Consider the following 23492-nt stretch of genomic DNA (forward strand, 5'->3'; position numbering starts at 1 on the left):
CTAACTTTAATAATTATATGTTTTTATTATCAGACTTGATATAATCAGTCTGCAGAAACACTGTGATTGACATTCTCCCTTTGAAGTGTCATCAGAGGGGAAAGCCCCGCCCACTAGTGCCCATCTCTCCCTCATTAGCATAGGACGTCAGTCTTGTTTTTAAACCTGCCACTATGCTGACACACAGGCATTTATAACTCCGCCCTCTTCTAAAAAGAGCACAATCTCATTTGCATTTAAAGCAACAGTCACCAAAACACCACAATCAGGATCAAAGCCTGAAAGGGGGAGTTGGAGAACATTATCTGTGATGTATTTTGAGCTTAAACTTCACAAACACACTCTACAGACAATAGGGACACATTTTGCATATGGTAAAAAGGACATAATAGGTCATCTTTAACCCAAATAAAGTGCACTTTTCTAAAAGTATTATCACAATGTGACACTATCAAGCTACCTGATGCCCTCTAACGGCGACTAAATGAACAACACAATTTTCCATGCATCTTTGGACGCTTGCAAAACCTAATAGGTTCAGTGTATTTTACTGGAGGTACTGGGATTGATTTAGGGCAGCTGAAAGCACGACTGTTATATAAGACATATGGACCGCAGCTATTCAATAAACACAACATAAATTAGTTACATAATCTTATCTACTGTCATTTTAAGTGGCATATTGTTAAAATGGTAATATTTAAAAAGTGTAATCAACTAACATGTATAATAGCAGTATGATTTATTTATTATTAATCATTAGGTAAATGTTTGACCATATTTGTTAATATTACAGAAGTGAACATTAAAATATGATATATAATATAATCAAATATAATATAATATAATCAAATATAATCAAATATAATATAATATAATATAATATAATATAATATAATATAATATAATATAATATTATATTATATAATATAATGTGTTCAGTAGTAAATCCTCTCCCCTGTGAGTGTGTGATAAAGACTGTGAGTATAAGAAATACTTGTGTGTAAACTGACTCTTGCCATAAATATAGGCGTATGTGTTGGAATAGCATTAAGAAAAAAATCATTCATTCATTCATTTTTTTTGGGCTTAGTCCCTTTATTAATCTGGGGTTGCCACAGCGGAATGAACCGCCAACTTATCTAGCATATGTTTTACACAGCGGATGCCCTTCCAGCTGCAACCCATCCCTGGAAAACACCCATGCACTCTTTCACACTCATACACTACGGACAATTTCGTTGATCAGTTCCCCTATAGCGCATGTGTTTGGATTGTGGGGGAAACCGGAGCACCCAGAGGAAACCCACGCCAACACATGGAGAACATGCAAACTCCACACAGAAAAGCCAACTGACCCAGCCGGGGCTTGAACCCGCAACGTTCTGTGAGGCGACTTTGCTACCCACTGCTCCACCATGATGCCCTAATAAAATAATAATAATAAAAACATGTACATGATTATAAATGTGAATCATTTAGGTGCTGTAATAGCTCATTAATAGCTATTTGTTGGTCTTTATTTAACAATACAAAATAGTGTTGTCAAAAGTATTGATGTATTGATTAATATCGAAACTGAAAGTTTATTTCCCCCCTTTTAAACTTTTATTCATTTCTTGAATGTAGCTGTGCATTTACTTTCCCTCAGGTTTCTTATTCCCCCAACATTCCTGTAATTTATTTATTTATTTACTTGCCTGCACTATTAATTATTTTTATATTTTTTTTTATGCAGGAATTATGTGGATTCTTATATACATTTATTTATTTATTTTCATATTTCTTTATTTATTATTTTATTTATGCAGGAATTTAAGGATTTATTTATTAATTTAATTATATATTTTATATATTTGCATATTTATTATTTTATTTATGCAGGAATTTATGGATTTATTTACTCATTTAATTATATATAATTAATAAATAAATATGCAAGTATATAAAATATATATTTTTTATATACTTGCATATTTATTTATTTATTATTTTATTTATGCAGGAGTTTATTCATTTATTTACTCATTTAATTACATATTCTATTTATTTGCATATTTATTTATTTATTATTATATTTATGCAGGAATTTATGGATTTATTTACCCATTTAATTATTTATTTTATTTATTTGCACATTTTAATTTTTATTTTTTATTTTTTATGTAGGAATTTATGGATTTATATACTAATTTAATTATATATTTTATATATTTGCGTATTTATTTATTATTTATGAAGGAATTTACGTATTTATTTACTCATTGAATTATATAATTTATTTTTTTGCATATTTATTTTTTATTTATTATTTAATTTATGCAGGAATGTATTACTTTATATACTCATTTAAAACATATTTTATATTTTTGCGTATTTATGAAATGTTTTTGCAGTTTTTGTCCTCAATACTAATGATGTTTTGAATTTATACTTGCATGCTATTTTAGATCTTATATTTAAAGAAGCGTGGTAAACAACACCGGGGCCGTGCCACAAGTTCAAAACGAATAGTCGAATATGAAGCCAACTTTACCGCACTTCCAATAATTCCGTGACATTTTCTTCGCGTTATTACGGTAAAACACCCGGAAATGTGCGCCTATTCGGAGTATTCCCTTTTAGATTCGTGCATGCAAGCATGATACACAGCTCCGTGCTGTCCGTAAAACCGGAGTCTCCGCGTTAAACACGCGATTAGCGGATGCGCGCACCCGTGACACCGTTTCCGTAGAAACGCGGCGTGTAGTCTTCGTGACATTGTTATCCCACGTGTTGCAGAACAAGCGAACCCATCCATCGCAGACTCCCGCCACCGACAGCTCCGAGTCGTCGCTGTCACCGCAAGACGACACGACTCCGCAAACCTCCCCGCTGCCGTCGTCCGTTTCTCCTCGAGCCCGTACGATGAGTGAATACTTCTCGCTGTCGGAGTGTGATGTCATCGGCTTTGATCTGGACCACACGCTCTGCCGATACTATCTGAAGGAGACCTCCAGGGTGAGTCTCATGCTGCACATCATGACATAACCGCGTTATAGCGCGTGCTCTCAGGCTGTAATGAGTGTGTGGACGCTGTCATCTGTGCCGTCTCGCCCTGCAGCGGAACAGCGCTGTGATGATGAGCCAAAGCTAACCGACAGGCCTGCTGTGTGCGAGATGTGCTGGATCTGTCATATTAGGACAGGGCTGAGCTGTTCATCTTCCCATGGGGGCACCTCAGAATACTGGAGGGTTTATATATTCGCCCCAGACGTTCACCATCGTTATATGAGCACTTCCAGCGTTATGGATGTGACTTTTGCAGTAAAATTGATTAAACTATGAGATTTAAATGCTGCATTTTAGTGACATTTTAAGTAGACGTTTTTTTTGTCATCATAACCACACTTTATTATGTACTAAATTTGCAATAAAGAAAAATTAAAACAAGACACATTTATAAAATATTAATTAATTACATCATATATCATTAGGAAAATAGCAATCTGTTAAAGTTTTAAAGTGTAAAAACTGTAGCCTACTGTCATTTATTAGATAAAAAAACAAACTGGCCAGCACGTTTAAGCGTCCTCAGCCACAATTTAGCCATTTCAATAAAAACTACTAATTAAAACATGATAATAACAAAAATAATGAAGACTTCAGAATGTTTCTAGCCTCTTTGGTGAAAAAAAAGACACATTCTGATCTCATATATAAATCATATAAATAAATAACGAAGCGATTTATTAAAAAATTACATTTAATATTTATTGTGAAATGAAAAATACATACTTTAATAATGATGATGATGATGATGATGAAGAAGTAGGATATTGTTTATTTTTTATTTTTTGAAAAGTCTACTTTTGGCGAGGCAGTGGCGCAGTAGGTAGTGCTGTCGCCTCAAAGCAAGAAGGTCGCTGGTTCGAGCCTCAGCTCAGTTGGTGTTTCTGTTGTGTGGAGTTTGCATGTTCAGGTGAATTGGGTAGGCTAAATTGTCCATAGTGTATGAGTGTGTGTGTGGATGTTTCCCAGAGATGGGTTGACGCTGGAAGGGCATACGCTGCGTAAAAACTTGCTGGATGAGTTGGCGGTTCATTCCGCTGTGGTGACCCCGGATTAATAAAGGGACTAAGCCGAGAAGAGAATGAATGAAAGTCTACTTTTACAGTTTGACATGTGAAGCACTGCAGAATGCTCTAGCCAGCAGGCCCATGTCATATACAGGACAGATACCTCATAAATAATCGACTCTAAATTAAAAGCGTATGCTGTGTTTTTTTTTTGTTTGTTTTCACAAGCTTTTTCTGCTTATAAATAATAGGTCACCTATAGCTTTCATCATGAGCCACGGCTGCGCTCAAAATGCCATCAATGTTATCAAAGTGCACTGCGAAGGGAGCACAATAGTAAACATGAAGAGCGCTAAAACTGAACTGTAGAAATACTCTGATAGCAAATTACACCTAAGAGAGATTACTTTAATGCTTTTTTATTTTAATGAATCTAAGTTTAAATGTTAGAATGCTCTAAATGAATAGGGCATAGGGGGGATAAGTGGGAATAGAACACAGCCAGGAACTATGTTTCTAGCTACAGCTCTAGAGGTGTAGAAGTTTGTGATGCTGTTTGCAAATGTTTGTTGGAAAGATGGATTTGGGAAACGCCAAATCAATGAACTATGTTTGTAACGACGCAACTCGCGAACTTAGTTGGCTAACGATGGTTTTTAGAAACACCCCAACTCGAGAAACACAACACTTCGGTGGACACATGCCTTAAAATTTCATATGCTATGTGTTTTTATGTCCTTATAATGATGCCGGGTGAAGCAGTGGCGCAGTAGATAGTGCTGTCGCCTCACAGCAAGAAGGTCGCTGGGTTTCCTCCGGGTGCGCCGGTTTCCCCCACAGTCCAGACACATGCGGTACAGGTGAATTGGGTAGGCTTAATTGTCCGTAGTGTATGAGTGAGTGTGAATGAGTGTTTGTAGGTGTTTCCCAGAGATGGGTTGCGGCTGGAAGGGCATCCACTGTGTAATAAGGTGCTGGAAAAGTTGGTGGTTCATTCCGCTGTGGCGACCCCAGATTAATAAAGGGACTAAGCCGACAAGAAAATGAATGAATGAATGATGATGCCACCCCAGAAGATCCTCGTACAATTGTTTGACCTTATTCTTCACATATGAGTTGGAGCCACTAATAATAAACCTTATTGGCTTGAGACTTCCGGTCTTATTCACTTCCATTCATTGTTAGCACGAAAAAAACAGCTCGGTGTGCTGTCTGATGATGCAAACTGATATTTTATAATCATATTATTTTTGTTTTATATATCACAATAGTCAATATATGGACTTATCGCATAGCATTTAGTACTTAATCATTTTTAGTGATGTGGTATATATCGATGATGTTATATTGATGTTCTAGTATTATATGATAAGTGGTATAAAATGGTCTTAAAATGACAATAATATTGTTTATCGCAATCTGTTTTGGTACAATATAGCCTACAACAAAAAATAGATGTTATGACAGGCCTAATATAATAATATATAATATATAATATAATAATATATAGTCATAAACGCACTTATCTGTATAGTAGCTTCATCATTTTCTGCCGTTGGTTATTCCTAGTCATTTCTCCCATAGGAAACATAGTCTGAAAACAATCACACTCCCACATCGCAGAATAAGCTCGACTTCAAATGCCAGGCCTATGGCTGGATCTTCATGTCAATAATGTCTCCTTTTCTTCCTCTGTTTTCTTCAGCTGATCTATGAGAGCTTTGCACGGTATCTGGTGGAGCACAAGGGCTATGATAAAGATCTGCTGCATCTAACACCCGCCACTTGGGATTTCTGGTGAGCTGCGGAAACAATGCACACACACACACATGCATGCACGCACGCACACAAACACATACACAGAGTTATTAGACTGACTAAGAAGACTTGCTTGAAATCCTGCTCCTCATACCTGGACTTCATTACTGATTAGCTGTGTCATTCCTAGTAAATTGCTAATTGTTAGCTCATGAGGAAAGATGCGATAGTTCATCTGAAAGTGAAAACTCTGTCTCCTTTCACTTGGCATAAACCGGTTTGACTTTCTTTCTACTTCTAAACCTGAAATGAGATATCTAGAACAAAGCTGGAAACCTGCAACCACCTAGGGAGGTGTTCCAGGTGCTACACGCCTGCTTTTGAGTAAAGGTCTTGGGTGTTAGATCGCCCCCTGGGGGCTGGCTGCAGTACAAGACATAAAGCCCGCCTCCTCTATGTTAATAAATGAGATTTGAGCCCAAATAAACAAAACAATAATTACGCTTGCAATAAAATGTCCCGAAATAAAATTCTGGTCAATCAAGGCGCTGGTTATCAGCTGATGTAGGTGCAGATCTTCATTATTGTAAATGAAGGACGGCAACATCAACAGCCTGAGGTATCAAGACATCTGTGCTGCCCATTACATTACAAACCACAGGAGAGGGACAATTCTCCAGCAGGATAGCGCTCCTGCTCATACTTCAGCCTCCACATCAAAGCTCCTGAAAGCAGAGAGTGCTCTAGGATTGGCCAGCCCGGTCACCAGACATCAACATTATTGAGCTGATGAAGGAGGTGTTGAAGATGAACACAGATGAACTCTGGGAGTCCTGCAAAAATGCTTTTCCCTTTCATATGAGCCACTTCTGATGCCAAATGATCAACTTATTACTCGCTGCTCCTACAGCTTGGATAGGAGACAAGACTTTTGTCAGGTAGAGTAGTCCATGTAATTGTGTACACCGTGATTTTATATAGAATTCCCTTTACTGTGTGATATGAGTAAAAACTGATCATAAATGAATATTTTCTCAGTCCAAATGAGTCACGTCACCACTTGAAACTCTTCCTACATCTCCAGAAAATGTCAAGCAGGCATTGGTGTCAGGATGAAAATAAATCATATGACGTTAAAGTCAATTGAGTATGTCCATGATCTTGTCATTCATAGGTTCATATCATCCTAGTATAAGCCTGTTTGTCTCTGTAGTTCACAAACACAGTTGCTTGTTGTCATGTGCCCAGTTTTAAAGGTCTTGTGGTGGACCTTGAGGAGGGCAACCTGGTCAAGCTGGCAGAGGATGGCACCGTTTTGAGGTCAGTCGATTTTAATATTTGTAAATGATTGATCAGCAGTAAAATTCATTGCCACTTCTTTCTAGAAACTGGTTATTTTTTCGTACGTGTATGTGGAAATACAGTTGAAGAAGAATTATTCCCCCTCCTGTGAATTGTTTATTGCAATCGTCAAATATTTCCCAAATGCTGTTGAACAGATTCATTGTTCACAGTGTGTCTGATAATATTTGTTCTTCTGGAGAAAGTCTGATTTGTTTTATTTGGGCTAGAATAAAAGCAGTTTTTAATTGTTTTAAAGCCATATTAAGGTCAATATTATTCACCCCTTCAGCAATATTAGTGTTGGATTGTCTCCAGAACAAACCACTGTTATACAATGACTTGCCTAATTACCCTAACTTTACCCTAATTACCCTAGTGAAGCCTTTACATGTCACTGTAAGCTAAATACTAGTGTCTTGAAGAATATCTAGTCTAATATTATTGACTGTCATCATGACAAAGAGAAAATAAATCAGTTATTAGAGATGAGTTATTCACACTATCATGATTTGAAATGTGTTGGAGAAATCTTTCCTTTAAACAGAAATCGGGGAATATACATGAGGGCGAATAACTCAGACTTCAACTGTATGCAGAACTGCTCTTGACCTGTTGCCAAACTGTTAATCTGTGTTAAACATGTTATTGCAGGGCAACTCACGGCACGAAAAACCTGAGCACAGATGACATCGTAAAGCATTACGGCCCAAAGCGAGAATGGAAGCATTTTAATAGCCTCAATACTTCGTACACTCGATCTGGTAAGGCTGTGCTCTTTAAAGGGGTAGTTCACACAGAAATGAACATTTCCTGCTAATATACTCACCCACGGGCCGTCCAAGATGTAGGAGACTTTTATTTTGTTCAGTAGAACATTAAAGAGGATTTTGAGCTGAATCTGCGGGGCTTGGAGGTTCATATGATGATTTATGGTTCTGTCATTCAGTTTCCTTCAGCTCAGTCCCTTTATTTATCAGGAGTTGCCACAGTGGAATGAACCGCCAACTTATCCAGAATATGTTTTACACAGTGGACGCCCTTCCAGCTCCAACCCAGTACTGGGAAACACCCATACACACTCATTCACACACACTACGGCCAGTTTAGTTGATCAGTTCCCCTATAGCGCATGTGTTTGGACTGTGGGGGAAACTGGAGCACCCGGAGGAAACCCACACCAACATGGGGAGAACATGCAAACTCCACACAGAAACACTAACTGACCCAGCCGGGACTCAAACCAGTGACCTTCTTGCTGTAAGGCCATAGTGCTAACCACTAAGCCACCGCGCCGCGCTGATTAATGTTTATTTAGATTAAAAATAAGTACAAACGAGTCCACATCAATAGCCACGCCTCCTGATGACACACTGGAGTCTTGTGCAGCGAAATGATTGGTTCCTGTAGGAAATTAAACATTATTTGCAATGTTATTAGCTTCATTTACAGCCTGGTCAAACAGATCCGTACGAATGTAGTTCGAAAGATTAAAAAGCACCAATATTTATCAACAAACTGCGTCGCCTGACTTTCTGTTCATGAGTCATTAAAGACACCGGCCTACATTTGCACGTGTCGATATCTGTTATGATCACCTGCGGTCTAGGGGCTGCAGATAGATGGTAAATGCACCTTTACTCGGACTACAATCCTGACACAATATGGACTACAAATCCTGTCATGCACCTTACACACACACCTGTTCCGGGTTTGCATTGATTACACACACACACACAGCTGGGAGCTGCTCGAGGACTAATTACGAGGACTGTTTATACACCACATTTGCACGCACACTTTGCTGAGTCTTGTTTGGCTGTGAGCATTACGACATGTTTTCCCCTTGTTTAGCTTAGCCATGTTTTGATCCTTTGCCTGTTTGTTTTTATTCCATATACTGCCTGTCCCGATCATTCGCCATTGTGACCATGATTTCTGGATTACCTGTACGTACCGATTGCTCCTGTGTTTGACCTTTGCCTTTGTTTAAATAAATGAATCCTCAACTCCATTATCAGCGTCACAGTTACTTTGACCTGGCTGTGGATTGAAGCTAATAATATTGTAACTAATTGCCTTTCACAGACTATTGAATCTAAAATACAATAAATCAGCATTCACTGCCCTTATATGAATCACCTAACATCACAAATTGAGCTCAGAATCTTTTTTAATGCGCTACACTCTCTGAAATAGAGGTACACAAGCGGTCACTGGGGTGGTACCTTTTCAAAAGGTAAGCACTTGTACTTCAAGAGTCCATATTGGTACCCCAAAAGTATATATTAGTACCTACAAATATTAAAAGGAACACTTTTGTACTTTTTAGGTACTGATATGCACCCTTTAGGTATTAATATGGACCTTTTAGTTACAAATTTGTACCTTTTGAAAAGGCACCACCCCAGTGACAGCTCGCGTACCTTTATTTCTGAGAGTGTACTGAAGAAAATAAGTCATCTACATCTTGGATGCCCTTTGGTTGAGTAAATTAACAGGACATTTCCATTTTTGGGGGGTGAAGCAGTGGCGGAGTAGGTAGTGCTGTTGCCTCACAGCAAGAAGGTCGCTGGTTCGAGCCTCGGCTCAGTTGGCATTTCTGTGTGGAGTTTGCATGTTCTCCCTGTGTTCGCATGGGTTTCCCCCACAGTCCAAAGACATGCGGTACAGGTGAATTGGGTAGGCTAAATTGTCCGTGTGTGTGAATGTGTGTTTGGATGTTTCCCAGAGATGAATTGCAGCTGGAAGGGCATCCGCTGCGTAAAACATATGCTGGATAAGTTGGCGGTTCATTCCGCTGTGGCGACCCCGGATTAATAAAGGGACTAAGCCGACAAGAAAATGAATGAATTTAGATTTTTAAGGGGAACTCTGCCTTTAAGCTCGTCACTTTTATCAATAAAAACAATCACAGCATAACACTTATTTTTCCATTTATTTTATTAGTTCTGTAACTATTACAACTATAATTTGTATTTTTACAATTGAATCTTTTCATTTTATTTTCAAATGACCTGTATGGGTGATTTGGTGTGCTCGTTTGTTGCAGCAAAATACTATTTTTACGACAACTACTTTGACCTGCCCGGCGCTCTTCTCTGTGCCAGAGTGGTGGACATGATGAATAAGGTAAAGCAGCTCATATCTAATGCAGATCAGAGGTGCTGTTCGTTAATTAGCTGTATGGTGAATGTTAATGAATGTTGTTTTTTATTCTAGCAAGGAACTGAAATCACATCAGACTTTTGGAAAGACATCGTCGCAGCCATTGATCATAATTACAACACATCTGCATTTCGAGGTATGTAGACACTTATTACCCCTTTTACTACGCAGTCCAGGTTTTCTGGAAAGGTCTTATGCTTGCTTATCAAAATGAAACATTACAATTTCAGTCCATGCTACTGACATTTTAACGTATTCACGAAGTTATCTTAAGATAGTATTGCTTATGTAGTACAACGATTGAGGTACAGTGAGTAAAGTACTGAGAACTTCCCTTACAGTGAACACAAACCGCAGGACTGGCACTAAAACTTTATTTGTGTTGAGTATCATAATGCACACACTGTGAGATATTACAGAGTTAAATGAACAAACAAAACAAAAACATCTCACAATTATTATATTTATTCACTTTGATTGCAAACCTGGCTCACACAATGTGTCTTACAGAGGCGTGGTGAACTAAAAGACTTCTTCTAAGCATACTAAACATAGGAACCTGACCAAACATGAGCTTGGGGAAAGGAAACGTAGCACCATTTCAATATGTAATCATCAGTTTGGGTTTAAGGGAGATGCTATTGATCTGTTGGCTAATTTACTGGACGATTGTTTTCATAATAATTTATTCATCGTTACTTCCATATCTAGAATCTACAGGCAAATTTCTGCAACGAGTTATGATTTTCTCTTCTGCATGACTTCATCTCAGGGCCTCATGAACAAGAGCGTAAACGCAGAGCACTTCTGAAATGTAAAGGTTGAGGTTTTCTTGGGATGTGTTTATCACGTTGAGGCAATCAAAAACCCAGAGAAAGAACAGTGGACGTTATCGTCTGCGTAAATGCCGTTGGACTGGTCATCTGGAACCTGGATGTAGACTGTGTCGTGGGCGTCCAGCATGAGGACAGCACTGCCAGACATCTGGTCGAGGAAACCCTTGTTGTACTCATCGTAAGAGAACAGGACTGGCTCTTTGTTTTTGTAAAGTGCTACCAATGCGTTTGCTCCATTGACATGCATATGGAAAGAGAAGTAATACAGTCCTGGAACCTGGCAGGTGAATATGCCGCTGTGTGCATCATAGTGGTTTTCTCCATTGTACACGATCTGGTTGAACACGATCGGTGTTCCAGCATTAGGATAAGCTGTGGTAAGAAGAGCTGTGAATGCTGACATGGGTGCCTTCATCAGCTCATGGCTAACAGGCATCACCATCTCGTGGGATTTAATTGGCATGCTCTTCTCGTGGTGGTAAACAATCTCACCTGGAGGGCCAGGTGGTCCAGGAGGTCCTTGTGGACCTGGAAGACCATCTTGACCTCTGGCACCAGGGATACCAGGAGGACCATGAGGTCCAGAAATTCCCTTTGCTGTGAGCCCTGCTGGGCCAGGGGGGCCTGGAAGTCCAGGATGACCCTTAAGACCGGGTACACCTGAAGGTCCGGCTGGGCCTGGTGGTCCTGATGCTCCAGGAATGCCATTTTCACCTCTGCTACCTGGTGGGCCTTGATGTCCTGGATGTCCTTTTTCACCTGGTGGCCCTTTGCTACCTGGAATACCTGGAGCACCAGTGAATCCAGCCTCACCTTTGGCACCTGTGTGCCCCATATGACCCTGTGGACCTGGGGGACCTATTGGACCAGGAATACCAGGTTTTCCTGAGAAGCCTTGTGCTCCTTGCTCACCCTTTGCACCTCTTGCTCCGGGAGCCCCAACCATACCAACATCACCTTTAAGTCCCTGTGGACCTGCTTCTCCCTGGAATCCTCTAGCACCCTGAGGACCAGGTGGACCTATTGGGCCAATAGCACCTGGCATACCTGTGTGGCCTGTTGGCCCTGGTTCTCCTTTTTGACCTGTTGTACCTGAGGTTCCTGGCACTCCCCGGTCTCCTGGCATTCCAGGTGATCCTGGTTTGCCAACACCAGGCAGACCTGGAGCACCTGGCTGTCCTGAGGGTCCTTGAGGTCCTTTTTGTCCGATTTGGCCAGGCATACCTGGAGCTCCATTCTGGCCGGGTTTTCCTGGTGCTCCTATTCCAGGTGCCCCTGTGTGACCTTTTGGGCCTGGCATACCCATTGGACCTGGTGATCCATCTCTACCTGGCATTCCAGACTTTCCAGGCTCTCCAGGAAATCCAGATGGTCCAGGTTTTCCAACTCCAGGCTGGCCAGGCTGACCTGAAGGACCTTGAGGGCCCATTGGGCCAGGACCGCCAGGTTTTCCTGCATAACCATGCCCAGGTTCTCCCTTCTGGCCTGGCAATCCAGGAATTCCAGGATGACCCTTTAGGCCAGGTTCTCCACGTGGGCCCATTGCTCCAGGCATCCCATGTGGTCCAGGCTTCCCAGGAGATGAAAGGCCAGCAGGTCCAGGGCTTCCAGGTGATCCTGGTGCTCCTCTCGCACCTTGAGGTCCAGCTGGGCCTGGTTGTCCCTTTTCACCTGGATATCCAGGTGCGCCTGATTTTCCAGGTGCGCCTGGGGTTCCAGGTTTACCAGGTGAGGAGTAGCCTGCTGGACCTGGTGGTCCAGGTGGACCCGCTGGGCCCATATGTCCAACACCGTTCTTTCCAGGACTTCCAGGCATGCCTGGTGGGCCAGGGGGTCCAGGTGAGCCTGGAGAACCCGGAATACCAGGTTCACCAGCAACAGCTACAAAGATAAAAGAAAGATAATTCAGATAAAGCCACACATAAGAGTGCAGTGTAAATAGAGTCAGCCACATGTGCAGTAAATACAGATACATTACTTTTGCTAATGGTTAAATGTGTCTGTATATGGAGATTTGATGTTTTCCTCCATGTTCCTCACTGACCAAGTGAGATCTGAACACCAATTTGGAAGCAAAAAGGTTCAAATCAACCAAAATCTGCTTTTTAAATTGAGGGATTTTTAAGATTTTTTTTAGGGTGTTTAAGGGTAGCGGCCCAATTAGGTGAGATAAATGCTAATTAACCTGATGTAAAAACAGTGACAGTACATGATAGTTCCTCAGCTGATCAGCGGTCAGCAGCTGCCCACAGTAGTCAACATTTGAAGCAGATAAAAACATTTGCTCAGAGTTGTCCTAAAACTATTGAACACCCATTCTCGTCTTAGGACAGGTTTGGAAAACCTTTCAAATCCATTTCAGATGTTGGCTACTTTACACTAGTATATTTCAGCACACAGTATGCCGTTTACTTAGTCATGGTCAGAGAGTCACAGTTAGACTGGATCGTCTGACTATCTGGAAAACAATAGGCACATCTTTTATTTCAGTCTGACAGAGTGCCTGTCTGGAAACCAGTGCTAGTTTAACACCACAGCTCATTTTGGGCTAGCGGGTTGTATAATGTGGTCACGTCTGTTTTGAAGATTTCACGTTTTCTCTGAGTAGTAAATTGTATAAGATTAGATGTGAGGTATTCTGGGGATTATTCCTACGTGATGCATGTTGACTGCATACTCATATACATACAGACAGACGAGGACAAACTGTTCTCCCACTGAAGAAAGAAAAACTACAGTGCTCACTGAAATAACTTGCAAGTGAAAGGAAATGATTAATCAAAAATGAGAATGAATATTAGAAATTAAGTCCAAATTGTGGCTCAACAGAAGCATTTACCTAATGAAACTGAAAGGGTGTCGAAAAGCATCAATCAATCTGGATATGAAGATTGTACATGTAAACATTTTTTATATCATTTTCCCAGTGTGTAGGTTGAGAAATGGCAGCTTTATGGCAAAGAATAGACTCATTTCATTGCATTTAAAGTGAAATACATGAAGGCTGAGAAACATTTCAAATGGCTTTTGCATCTAAAACTCTTCACACAGACAAACACACACACACACATCTAAAATGAAACTCACTGTGGGATTTAGTAGGATACGGCTGTTTCTTCACATGATAGTATCTGTCAGGGGTCGCCTCGGCCAGCACCACGACCAGAAGAAGAATGCTTGTTACTCTGAGGTCCATTTTCTGAAGCTAAGCCTGTGAAGAGAGAGATGATGAAACATGAGCGCTGAAGAACAACCCAGAGCAATCACATCTCTTGCCTATTAAACACTGAAAGTCATGCAGATATTTAACACCAGTGATCTCCACATATCTGAACATGCTACAAAACTCCGTTAGGTAGGATAAGGCACACGTGTGTTTACTCGGGGAAACCTCCCCATTTAACTTGCTAAACTTGGCTGAGGAACACTATGAAGCTCATGCAGAGTAGCATCTAGAGACGTCCTCCTCCCCCCGTCCCAGCAGCGTGTGATGGTCCCGCACAGTGTATAGTGAAGCAGCAGAGGGCCACAGAGAGCGAGCGGCTCTACCCACCGGCAGGCTGGAGCTCCACAAGTCAGGGGTCGGGCACTTCTCCCGGCCAGTCGTTGTGTTTTGCAAGTTTCCAGTCGGCGCGTGGAAGTCCTGTTCACAGTAGTGCATTCGGCTATTTATACCAAACTTTCATCTCTGGCAGCACCCAGAATCTCCCTCCCTCTGTGATGTCAGCTGTAATGAAGGGTGTGCTGCTGTCCCTCTCACTCCATTGTAGTTACTTTTATTTATTTTTTTGCAGAATTCAGTCGTTGACATGATTTTTCAGTTTCGAATTTTGCTTTTATTTGGTTTTTAAGGGCTAATAAATTAATTAAAACACAAGCAAACTTTAAAAAAGATGTTGAAGAAAAGTTTCTGCAGGATTTTAAGAAGTCTTAAATCTCAAAAACTGCATTTTAGGTTTTCAAAAAGGTCTTACATTTACTGAAATATTATGTTGTTGGTGTTAAATCTTTTTTTAAAACAGGTCTTAATTTTACTTGCTACCAAATTTGGCCAAAACCCACACAATCACCAACAATCATCTCAATAAAACTGTAAACTTTTTATTTAATAAGGTCCTTTTTAACTCATTAACTTTTTTAACTTTTTAACTTAGTTCATCATGATGGTTGAATTATTTTCCTTGCAGTAAAATTTGTCAACGTTCCCCATGTATTTACTGCTGAAGACACTCACCTGGACAGACTGTTGTGCATATTTAGTTTATTATAGTTTTTAAAAGTTTTTCACAATTATTTTAAAGGAAGTTTATGTTGCAAAAAAGTGTAAAGATACAAGCAGAGCTTGCTTGATTTAACACAATATTTAAAATATTTAACTAAGAAATAACATCTATAAATACTTATATAGTATTTTTTATTATTATTGTATTATTAAATGCATTAAATTATAAATATATGTGTGTGTATATATATATATATATATATATATATAAGTTTTTTATTTGCTCTATCAAAAAAAAATAATAAAAAATAAATAAATAAATAAATATATATATATATATATATATATATATATATATATATATATATATATATATATATATTTTTTTTTTTTTTTTTCGTTTTTTTTTTTGATAGAGCAAATAAAAAACTTCGCCCTTTAAGAGAAATGTCATTCCTAATGGTCTTAAAAATGTCTTAAAAAATCTTAAATTTAACTCTGTGAAACCTGCCGACACCCTTTACTGATAACCCTTTATATATATATATATATATATGCTGTACAGTGGAAGTCAGAATTATTCGGCCCCCTGTTTATTCAATTTCTGTTTAATGGACATTTCTTCAACACATTTCTAATCATAATAGTGTTAATAACTCTGATAACTGATTTATTTTCTCTTTGTCATGATGACAGTAAATAATATTAGACTAGATATTCTTCAAGACACTAGTGTTCAGCTTAAAGTGAGATGTAAAGGCTTCACTAGGGTAATTAAGGTAACAGCAATCATGATTAGTACATGTAGTAGAAGTCCTCAAATAGTATAGCTTCACGTTTCCTAATGAGCTGATGCAGATGTCGGCAGCGTCGGTGTCGTCCTCTGCTCAGATTATCTGCAGGACTGTGTTTGACAGCAGAGGGCAGACTTGAAGTCTTTTTCTTGTTGTTGTCCTCACGTGGGAACCCTGGAGTCCACCAGCCACAGGGTTCATGATTAAGGTTATTTTGAGTGTTTTGATGACAGGAAAGTGTCAGAGGAGCAACACTGAGTTTGGTGCTTGTAATTATGGTTAATACATAGCTGTCAATTATGCGTTCCCATCATTTCCCCGTGTCCAGTTGAACTCTAATATAAAGATGCAGGCCTTTAGTGGTGCTGTGATAACTCATTAGCAGATACTGTTCATTTTGTTTTGTTTATTTTTTTAGTTATTTTTCAGTGTGTTTGAGACAGAAATAATTCAGAAAGTCAGAATTATTAGGCCTTCTGTACATTTTTTTCCTTAATTTGTTTAACAGAGATTTTTTCAGCACATTTCTAATCATGATAGTGTGAATAAGTCATCTCTAATAACTGATTTATTTTCTCTTTGTCATGATGACAGTAAATAATATTAGACTAGATATTCTTCAAGACACTAGTGTTCAGCTTAAAGTGACATGTAAAGGCTTCACTAGGGTAATTAGGGTAAAGTTAGGGTAATTAGGCAAGTCATTGTATAACAGTGGTTTGTTCTGGAGACAATCCAACACTAATATTGCTGAAGGAACGAATAATATTGAGCTTTAAATGGCTTTAAAACAATTAAAAACTGCTTTTATTCTAGCCCAAATAAAACAAATAAGATATTATCAGACATACTGTGAACATTTTCTGAATCTGTTCAACATAATTTGAGAAATATTTACAAAGAAAATGTACAGGAGGGCGAATAATTCTGACATCAGCTGTATATTGTTATGTATCCCGTGCATATTTCTGTAGTATCTGATTTAGAAGCTGCTCACTTTTACAACCCGACTGCTGACCAGCAGCTGAATCTGCATCCTTCGGACAATCCAAACCCATAAAACACCAGACCTCAGAGACAGACGTCTCTCTCCCTCTCTCTCAGGCAGTTTCAGATGCTCTGCATGTTTACTTCTCTTTTTCATTCAGTAAAAACACTCGTGTGGCTCAGAGGACGTTTGCTTTTGTTTATTTATATCCTTTATTTTTCAGCACTGAGAGAATACAACTTTTTTTTAAAAGCAGTTACGTTTGTAAACAGGACAGTGTGAGAGTATAAGGATCAGGAAAGTACTTCTAGCCGAGTTTGCATGCTCTCCTGTTCTCGTGAGTTTCCTCTGGGTGCTCCAGTTTCCCCAACAAGTCCAAACACATGCTATAGGGGAATTAGGTGAGCTAAAATATCTGTAGTTTGTGTGTGTGTAAATGAGTGTGTGTGGATGTTTCCCAGTGAAAGGTTGCAGCTGGAAGGGCATCCGCTGCGTAAAAAATATGCTGGATAAGTTGGCGGTTCATTCTGCTGTGGCGACCCCTGATTAATAAAGGCACTAAGCAGAATAGAAAATGAATGAACAACACAGCCAGGGCCTGAGTGAGCGGAACTGCCGCTCTAGGCAAAGGATGATTACGCCGCCCTCGACCCGAAAGTGAAAACGAAAGAGAACTTGGGCGGGATGGGTTTTGGGGGGGGGTTACGCTGATAACTGAGGACATAGGTGGTCACAGGTGGTCTTCTCTATTCTGGCGCCCTAGACGGCCACCTAGGTCGCCTCTATGTATGCGCCGGCCCTGAACACAGCTCTGTTTAAGAGGGGATAAAAGCCAAATCCATATATTTAGCCACGCATTCAACAAGTTGTGATTTATGTTATTGCAATATGTCCTGAAAGTGATATAAAGAAATGCAGAAAGTGAACAGTATTGTTAATATCGATAATAAAAGAGATTCAGTATGTAGTTTCAGTATGAAGCGCTGTAGTTTTATTAAATGTGGCTGCTGAGTGCACATCTTGGAAACGGTGCCAATAAGTGTGGGTTATTTCCAATCAAGGCATGCAGCTTGCGCAAACAGAGAGAGAGTGATGCGCAAATGGTGTACATGTGACGCGCATGCATTGATAAAGACCTCAGCTTTACAGAATGCCCCGAGCGCATCGCGATTCATGTAAGTAGAACTAACCAATCTGCTTTACTCTTTGTATGGAGTATAGACATTTCAGTAATGCCGGCAGACTAATCACTCTGCAGCACTGTTTACTTTACACATAAACGTGTATCAGAGCTGCAGCAATGGTTTGTCGGTTTGTCATCCTCTGAGAAAACATTTGATGGTCACAGTTCCTGCTTTTAGATGCAGCATGTGAATGGACTCTGGTTGGGTTGTGTCATTGTCACCTTATTAAAGCTGCACTTTTCACCCCATAGACTTCCATTCACTGGAAACGCAAGTTCGTGCGTCAATTTTTGCGGTTCACTCCGGTGCAAAGTTCAAGCTGACCTGCGAAATCTCATCACTTGACTGCGTGAGACCAATCGAGGATCAAAACATGGACAGACATTTAACACATGGAGCAATCACTCGCTTTTTAAAACGTCTAATCATCTTGTTTAACCACGCCCCTTTTCGCAACGACATACGACGGAATTTCGCAAGCTCAAACTCAAGTGTGACTGTGACACAACACATGAAAATGAGTGCTGGATAGCAGCAGTGAGGAGATCGTAAATTAATAAGGATGTAAGGATGTCGCCCTTTTTGGTTTCTTTTCTTGTGCATCCAGCCACTAGCTCCCCGTCTGAAAGAGATTATAGAGGGTAATGCAATATGGTCGTAAAACTACACAATTAGTAATGCTGCTCATGTGTTTGAATAATGATGGCTGGTTCTTTTATTTAAAGCTCAGATTTGATCATCATCATCATCATTGTTGTTGACAGAGTTTGAGGTGTACACCTTACAGATGCTGATCTACCTTTACCATTGCACACACTTTAACGCCCCATTCACACAGGGCTTCAGCGTCAACGCTTAACTGAAGGCGTGTCTGAAGTTAGGGCTGAATCGATTGTCATAGAAGCGTCATTTGCATACAGTGATCTGATTGGCTGACGCTTCCATCAACGCTTGAAAAGTTGAGCAAGTCCCAACTTCTGCAGCGAGCAACACCTCTGAAGCGGCATTGATGGATCCACAATGCAGTTCAACAACGCCTGATGTCACCCATTCGAAGTGAATGGGAAGCGTTGACGCTGACGCCCCGTGTGAATGGGGAGTAACAGTTTATTTATCGAGTTTAAGAGTCTCTTTAACACTCATACAAGAAGATATTTTTGTTTATTTGTTTTGTTTTGGACTATTAAACCTATTTGCTTTAGTGATGTTGGTAAGTTAAAATAAAGAGGTTAGATGAAACAAAGAAAGCCTAATATTCCTAAATATATTATTAAATAATATTCAATAATTATCAATATCGAATGATATTAAACATGTGATTGTTGAACCTATCCAAAAGTATCAGGTTTAGCTGTGGGTGTTATTAAAGCGATACTACGCAATATTAAAATTTGACTACGGTTTAATCTCCTACTCTTGATTCGAGAAGCAGAAGCGAATCAGACAGGCTTCCCATAATGAGTCCTGGTGTGGTGGAGTTTGGGGTTTTGCCGTCTGGTGAGGTAATCTACCTCCTGTCTGATGTGGTCTCCTGCTCAACTTCTGTATTCTGTGGAGACGAGGCGCTGGAAAAACGTAACGCTCATTTACACAGCTCCTATATTTAGCGCAAACACCCACCGTCAACTTCCACATGTAATACCAGGCCATTCCCATATGTTTGCTTTCACTGTTGCGGTTGCGTAGATGCATTGGGCTAAACCTATTGTCTTAACCATACACAAAGCCTCAAGCTAGTAGACTCTCAATATAGACGTGTCTTTTACTGTATGTACTGACTCACAGACATCATTTACAAGCACAAATACAGAGATGAGCTCGTGTTTTTAGCATTCACACAGATTTATTTCTCTATTTAAAGGAATATATTGTGAGGGAAATATTGTATTATTTTCACTTTCAGAAGAAATAACTCAAACAGGGCTCTGGTTTGAGTCCTGGCTGGGTCAGTTGGTGTTTTTGTGGAGTTTGCATGTTCTCCCCATGTTGGCGTGGGTTTCCTCCGGGTGCTCCGGTTTCCTTCACAGTCCAAACAGATGTGCTATAGGGGACCTGATCAACTACACTGGCCGCAGTGTATGGGTGTTCCCCAGTGCTGGGTTGCATCTGGAAGGGCATCCGCTGAGTAAAACTTATGCTGGAATAGTTGGTGGTTCATTCCGCTGTGTGAATAGAATCTATTCCCTGATGAATAGAAGGAAAATGAATGAATGTGCTTCTTTTGAAAGAGAAAACCTGTATGAAACAGCAATAACAGGATGATGTTCAGTACTGGCTCGTTCACGTTTAGATGTGCTTGCCTGGTTATTTTTCGTTTAGCTGGGAAGCGGATCGTGCCAAGCACAAACAGCGTAATGAAAGGCTGATGAGCGTGGAGAAGCTAAAGATAAAAGGTCGAGATAGATAGATATAAATGAAGCATTTTAATAAAGCCGGCGCACCACTAAACAGCGTTTGCAATTTTATGGCTGGTGGGATCGGCGGAAGAGCATCAGGCAGAGAGAGTCGCTGCAATTACAGGGACCAGAATCCAAACTCTGCCAAATGACCGCTGGAAGCTTAACCCAGGCATTACACACACTCAGAATAGGAACTGAGGCTCGGAAATGCCACCCACTCACGGCTTTCAGATATTACGACATTAGTGATCAGGATATGCTCTTTTAATCAGATGTTTATTTGCGTTTCGCTCGGTTTTCTGTGTCCTTCCTTAATAGGCACTGACATCGGGTTTTGCAGCACTTCAGAGCCTCATCCATCTTTATGCAGGGTTACACCGTGAGACATCTTCCTCGGTTCACTGTCTTTACTCACCATCCAGTTTCTTAACACCGGCCTGCCACACACATGAGCGTGCCCACCCAGGTCAAACAGGGACCCATCATGTCCTCAGAGTAGAACTCCTTCCTAAGGGCTGCTTGGCCACGAGTAACATGACTGGAAAAAGCTCAGGCTCTTATGAGCTCTTAATTGGATGTTGTTTATTAGACAGAAACTTGACTAAATGTCCTATTTTTTAACAATAATATCAGTAAGTCCAGCTGAGTGTGCTTTTCAGGAAATGAGTCGAGTGACAAACATATATGTGTATATATATATATATATATATATATATATATATATAATGCCTTAGTGCAACTAACTTTAGTCAGACTGACTGACTTTTAATAAGTAAACAATGTGCTGTACTGTATCTAATATGTAGCTCTAATGCGACACTAATAAAGCAGTGTAATTGTAACCTTTCCAAATATTTATCCTTTTACTTTCATCTTAGATTCTTTGGTATAAAGAGTGCAGAACGGTTATCTTGTCAGACAAAAGACTGACTGTAAGAGTGTGTTAGAGTGGAGAACACTTAAAGATAGTGTTGACACCTCTTGTTTCCCAAAATGGATACTTCAGATGTCCAGCAGCCATCACTGGCTTGTTTCGTGTGCCAGGGCCATCGCTGGCTGATGCACGGCTTTTGCATCCTGGGACAATTAAAGGGACAGTTCACCCAAAACATTGTCACATTGACACGAGGCTGTTTGAGTTTATGTTTTGGCAACACCAAATAAGTTATGTGCGCCCCTGTTTTACTGTCAGTTGTTTATTTGAAAACTTAAATGTTATAAAAGCTCAGCTAAAATAATGACAATATAATAACTCATCTCTAATAACTGATTTATCTTCATCATGATGACAGTAAATAATATTAGCCTGTATATTCTTCAAGACACTAGTGTTCAGCTTACAGTGACATGTAAAGGCTTCACTAGGGTAATTAGGGTAAAGTTAGGGTAATTAGGCAAGTCATTGTATAACAGTGGTTTGTCAATCTAAAGCTAATATTGCTGAAGGGGTGAATAATATTAACTTTAAATGTCTTTCATTTGCTTCATTTGAGTCCAGCTGTGTTTGATTGCACTGACTGGCTTGATCAGGAAAGCCACACACCTGTCTATATAAAACTTCACGAGTTCACCCTTAGCTGATGATTGATTATAAAGCATGTTTAACATGCTGTCCTGGGAGAGAGCCCTGAGCTCATAAGATCATCGAGCCTGGGGCTCCCTCCCGGGCGAGAGGGGAGTTTGAGCTCAGGTAGATCTGAAGGAATTGTCTGATTGGTGAATCATAAATTGGATAATGCGGGACCAGCTGTGATCACTCATAAGCACATGATCCTCTCGAAATTAGTTTATTATTAAACTTCACTTACAGCTCACAATGCACATCAGGGCAAATGAGAATCATGGGGTCAAAGGAACTGCCTGAAGAGCTCAGCTCCCTTCGTTTGACAAGTGTGAGTGCTCTGAATCATGCCCAGGTGCGGTTCAGTTGGCCGGCGCTTGTCTGGTTGAAAGAGGTGTGCCAGAGCACAGTTCAGTTGGGATTTTGCTCAGTACTCTTGTAGTGTGAGTGCAAAACGTGCCTGAGACAGCTGCACCCTCAGCAAACCTCCTAACACCTGCAGCTCGAGGACGTTGTGAACATTTAGAAGCGTCAAAAGTGCTGGATCTGTTCGGCGAAATAGTCATACCATCTCAAACCACTAAAATAACACAAAACGATATTACTACAACAATCTCCACTGTACGAAGCGAGAGCGCTGCTCTTCCTGACTGAGCAGTCGCATCATTGATGATGTAATCGTGTTCCTGCTGGGAAGGTAAAATACAGTGTGAGTGCAGCCTGAGGGAGAGAGGGCACAAGGGCACAGTGATTTCCATAATCCTTAAATGAAAGACGTTTAGGACAACTAGAACACTTCCTAGGGCTGACCAACTGCCCAAACTGAGCTATCGAGGGGAGAAGAGCCTTGGTGAGAGAGGTGAAGGAGAACCCAAAGATCACTGTGGCTGAGCTCCAGAGATGCCCTCCACCAGTCAGGGCCTTATAGCAGAGTGGCCGACACATGGAAGTTTGCTAAAAAACACCTGGAGGACTCCAAGATGGTGAAAAATAAGAATCTCTGGTCTGGTGAGAGCAAGATTAAACTTGTCCTTAATTCTAAGCGGTATGCGTGGGGAAAAGCAGGCACTGCTCATCACCTGTCCAGTACAGTCCCAACAGTGGTGGCAGCATCATGCTGTGGGGCTGTTTCTCAGCTGCAAGGACAGGACGGCCGGGTGCAGTCGAGGGAAAGATGAATGCG

The 23492-nt window shown here is 40.3% G+C and overlaps 2 protein-coding genes across 3 annotated transcripts in view; one reads left to right on the plus strand and one right to left on the minus strand.

The window, feature by feature from the left end:
- The first annotated feature begins 2600 nt into the window (after positions 1 to 2600).
- nt5dc1 (5'-nucleotidase domain containing 1) overlaps positions 2601 to 23492 on the plus strand; it is a 56587-nt gene continuing 35695 nt past the window's right edge. Inside the window, exons 1-6 of one of the 2 annotated variants that reach the window (XM_073933037.1) lie at positions 2601 to 3000; positions 5764 to 5855; positions 7065 to 7136; positions 7812 to 7921; positions 10210 to 10289; positions 10380 to 10461. In XM_073933037.1, the coding sequence (XP_073789138.1) occupies positions 2908 to 3000; positions 5764 to 5855; positions 7065 to 7136; positions 7812 to 7921; positions 10210 to 10289; positions 10380 to 10461 (529 nt within the window). In that variant the 5' untranslated portion in view covers positions 2601 to 2907. 2 annotated transcript variants of the gene reach the window in all.
- Positions 10683 to 14922, minus strand: col10a1b (collagen, type X, alpha 1b). The gene is made up of 3 exons (XM_678423.10): positions 14715 to 14922; positions 14249 to 14372; positions 10683 to 13042 (listed from the first exon to the last, which is right to left on the minus strand). The coding sequence occupies exons 2-3, from the start codon at positions 14355 to 14357 to the stop codon at positions 11172 to 11174; spliced, it is 1980 nt and encodes a 659-aa protein (XP_683515.7). The 5' UTR covers positions 14358 to 14372; positions 14715 to 14922; the 3' UTR covers positions 10683 to 11171.

This window comes from Danio rerio, chromosome 20, assembly GCF_049306965.1.
Source record: "Danio rerio strain Tuebingen ecotype United States chromosome 20, GRCz12tu, whole genome shotgun sequence".
Taxonomy (NCBI): domain Eukaryota; kingdom Metazoa; phylum Chordata; class Actinopteri; order Cypriniformes; family Danionidae; genus Danio; species Danio rerio.

Excerpts from the sequence above, each read along its gene's own strand:
- col10a1b (XM_678423.10), bottom strand. The coding sequence starts at position 14,357 with ATGGACCTCAGAGTAACAAGCATTCTTCTTCTGGTCGTGGTGCTGGCC. Across the intron at positions 13,043-14,248 it reads GTATCCTACTAAATCCCACA|CTGTTGCTGGTGAACCTGGT; the intron begins GTGAGTTTCATT and ends TTATCTTTGTAG.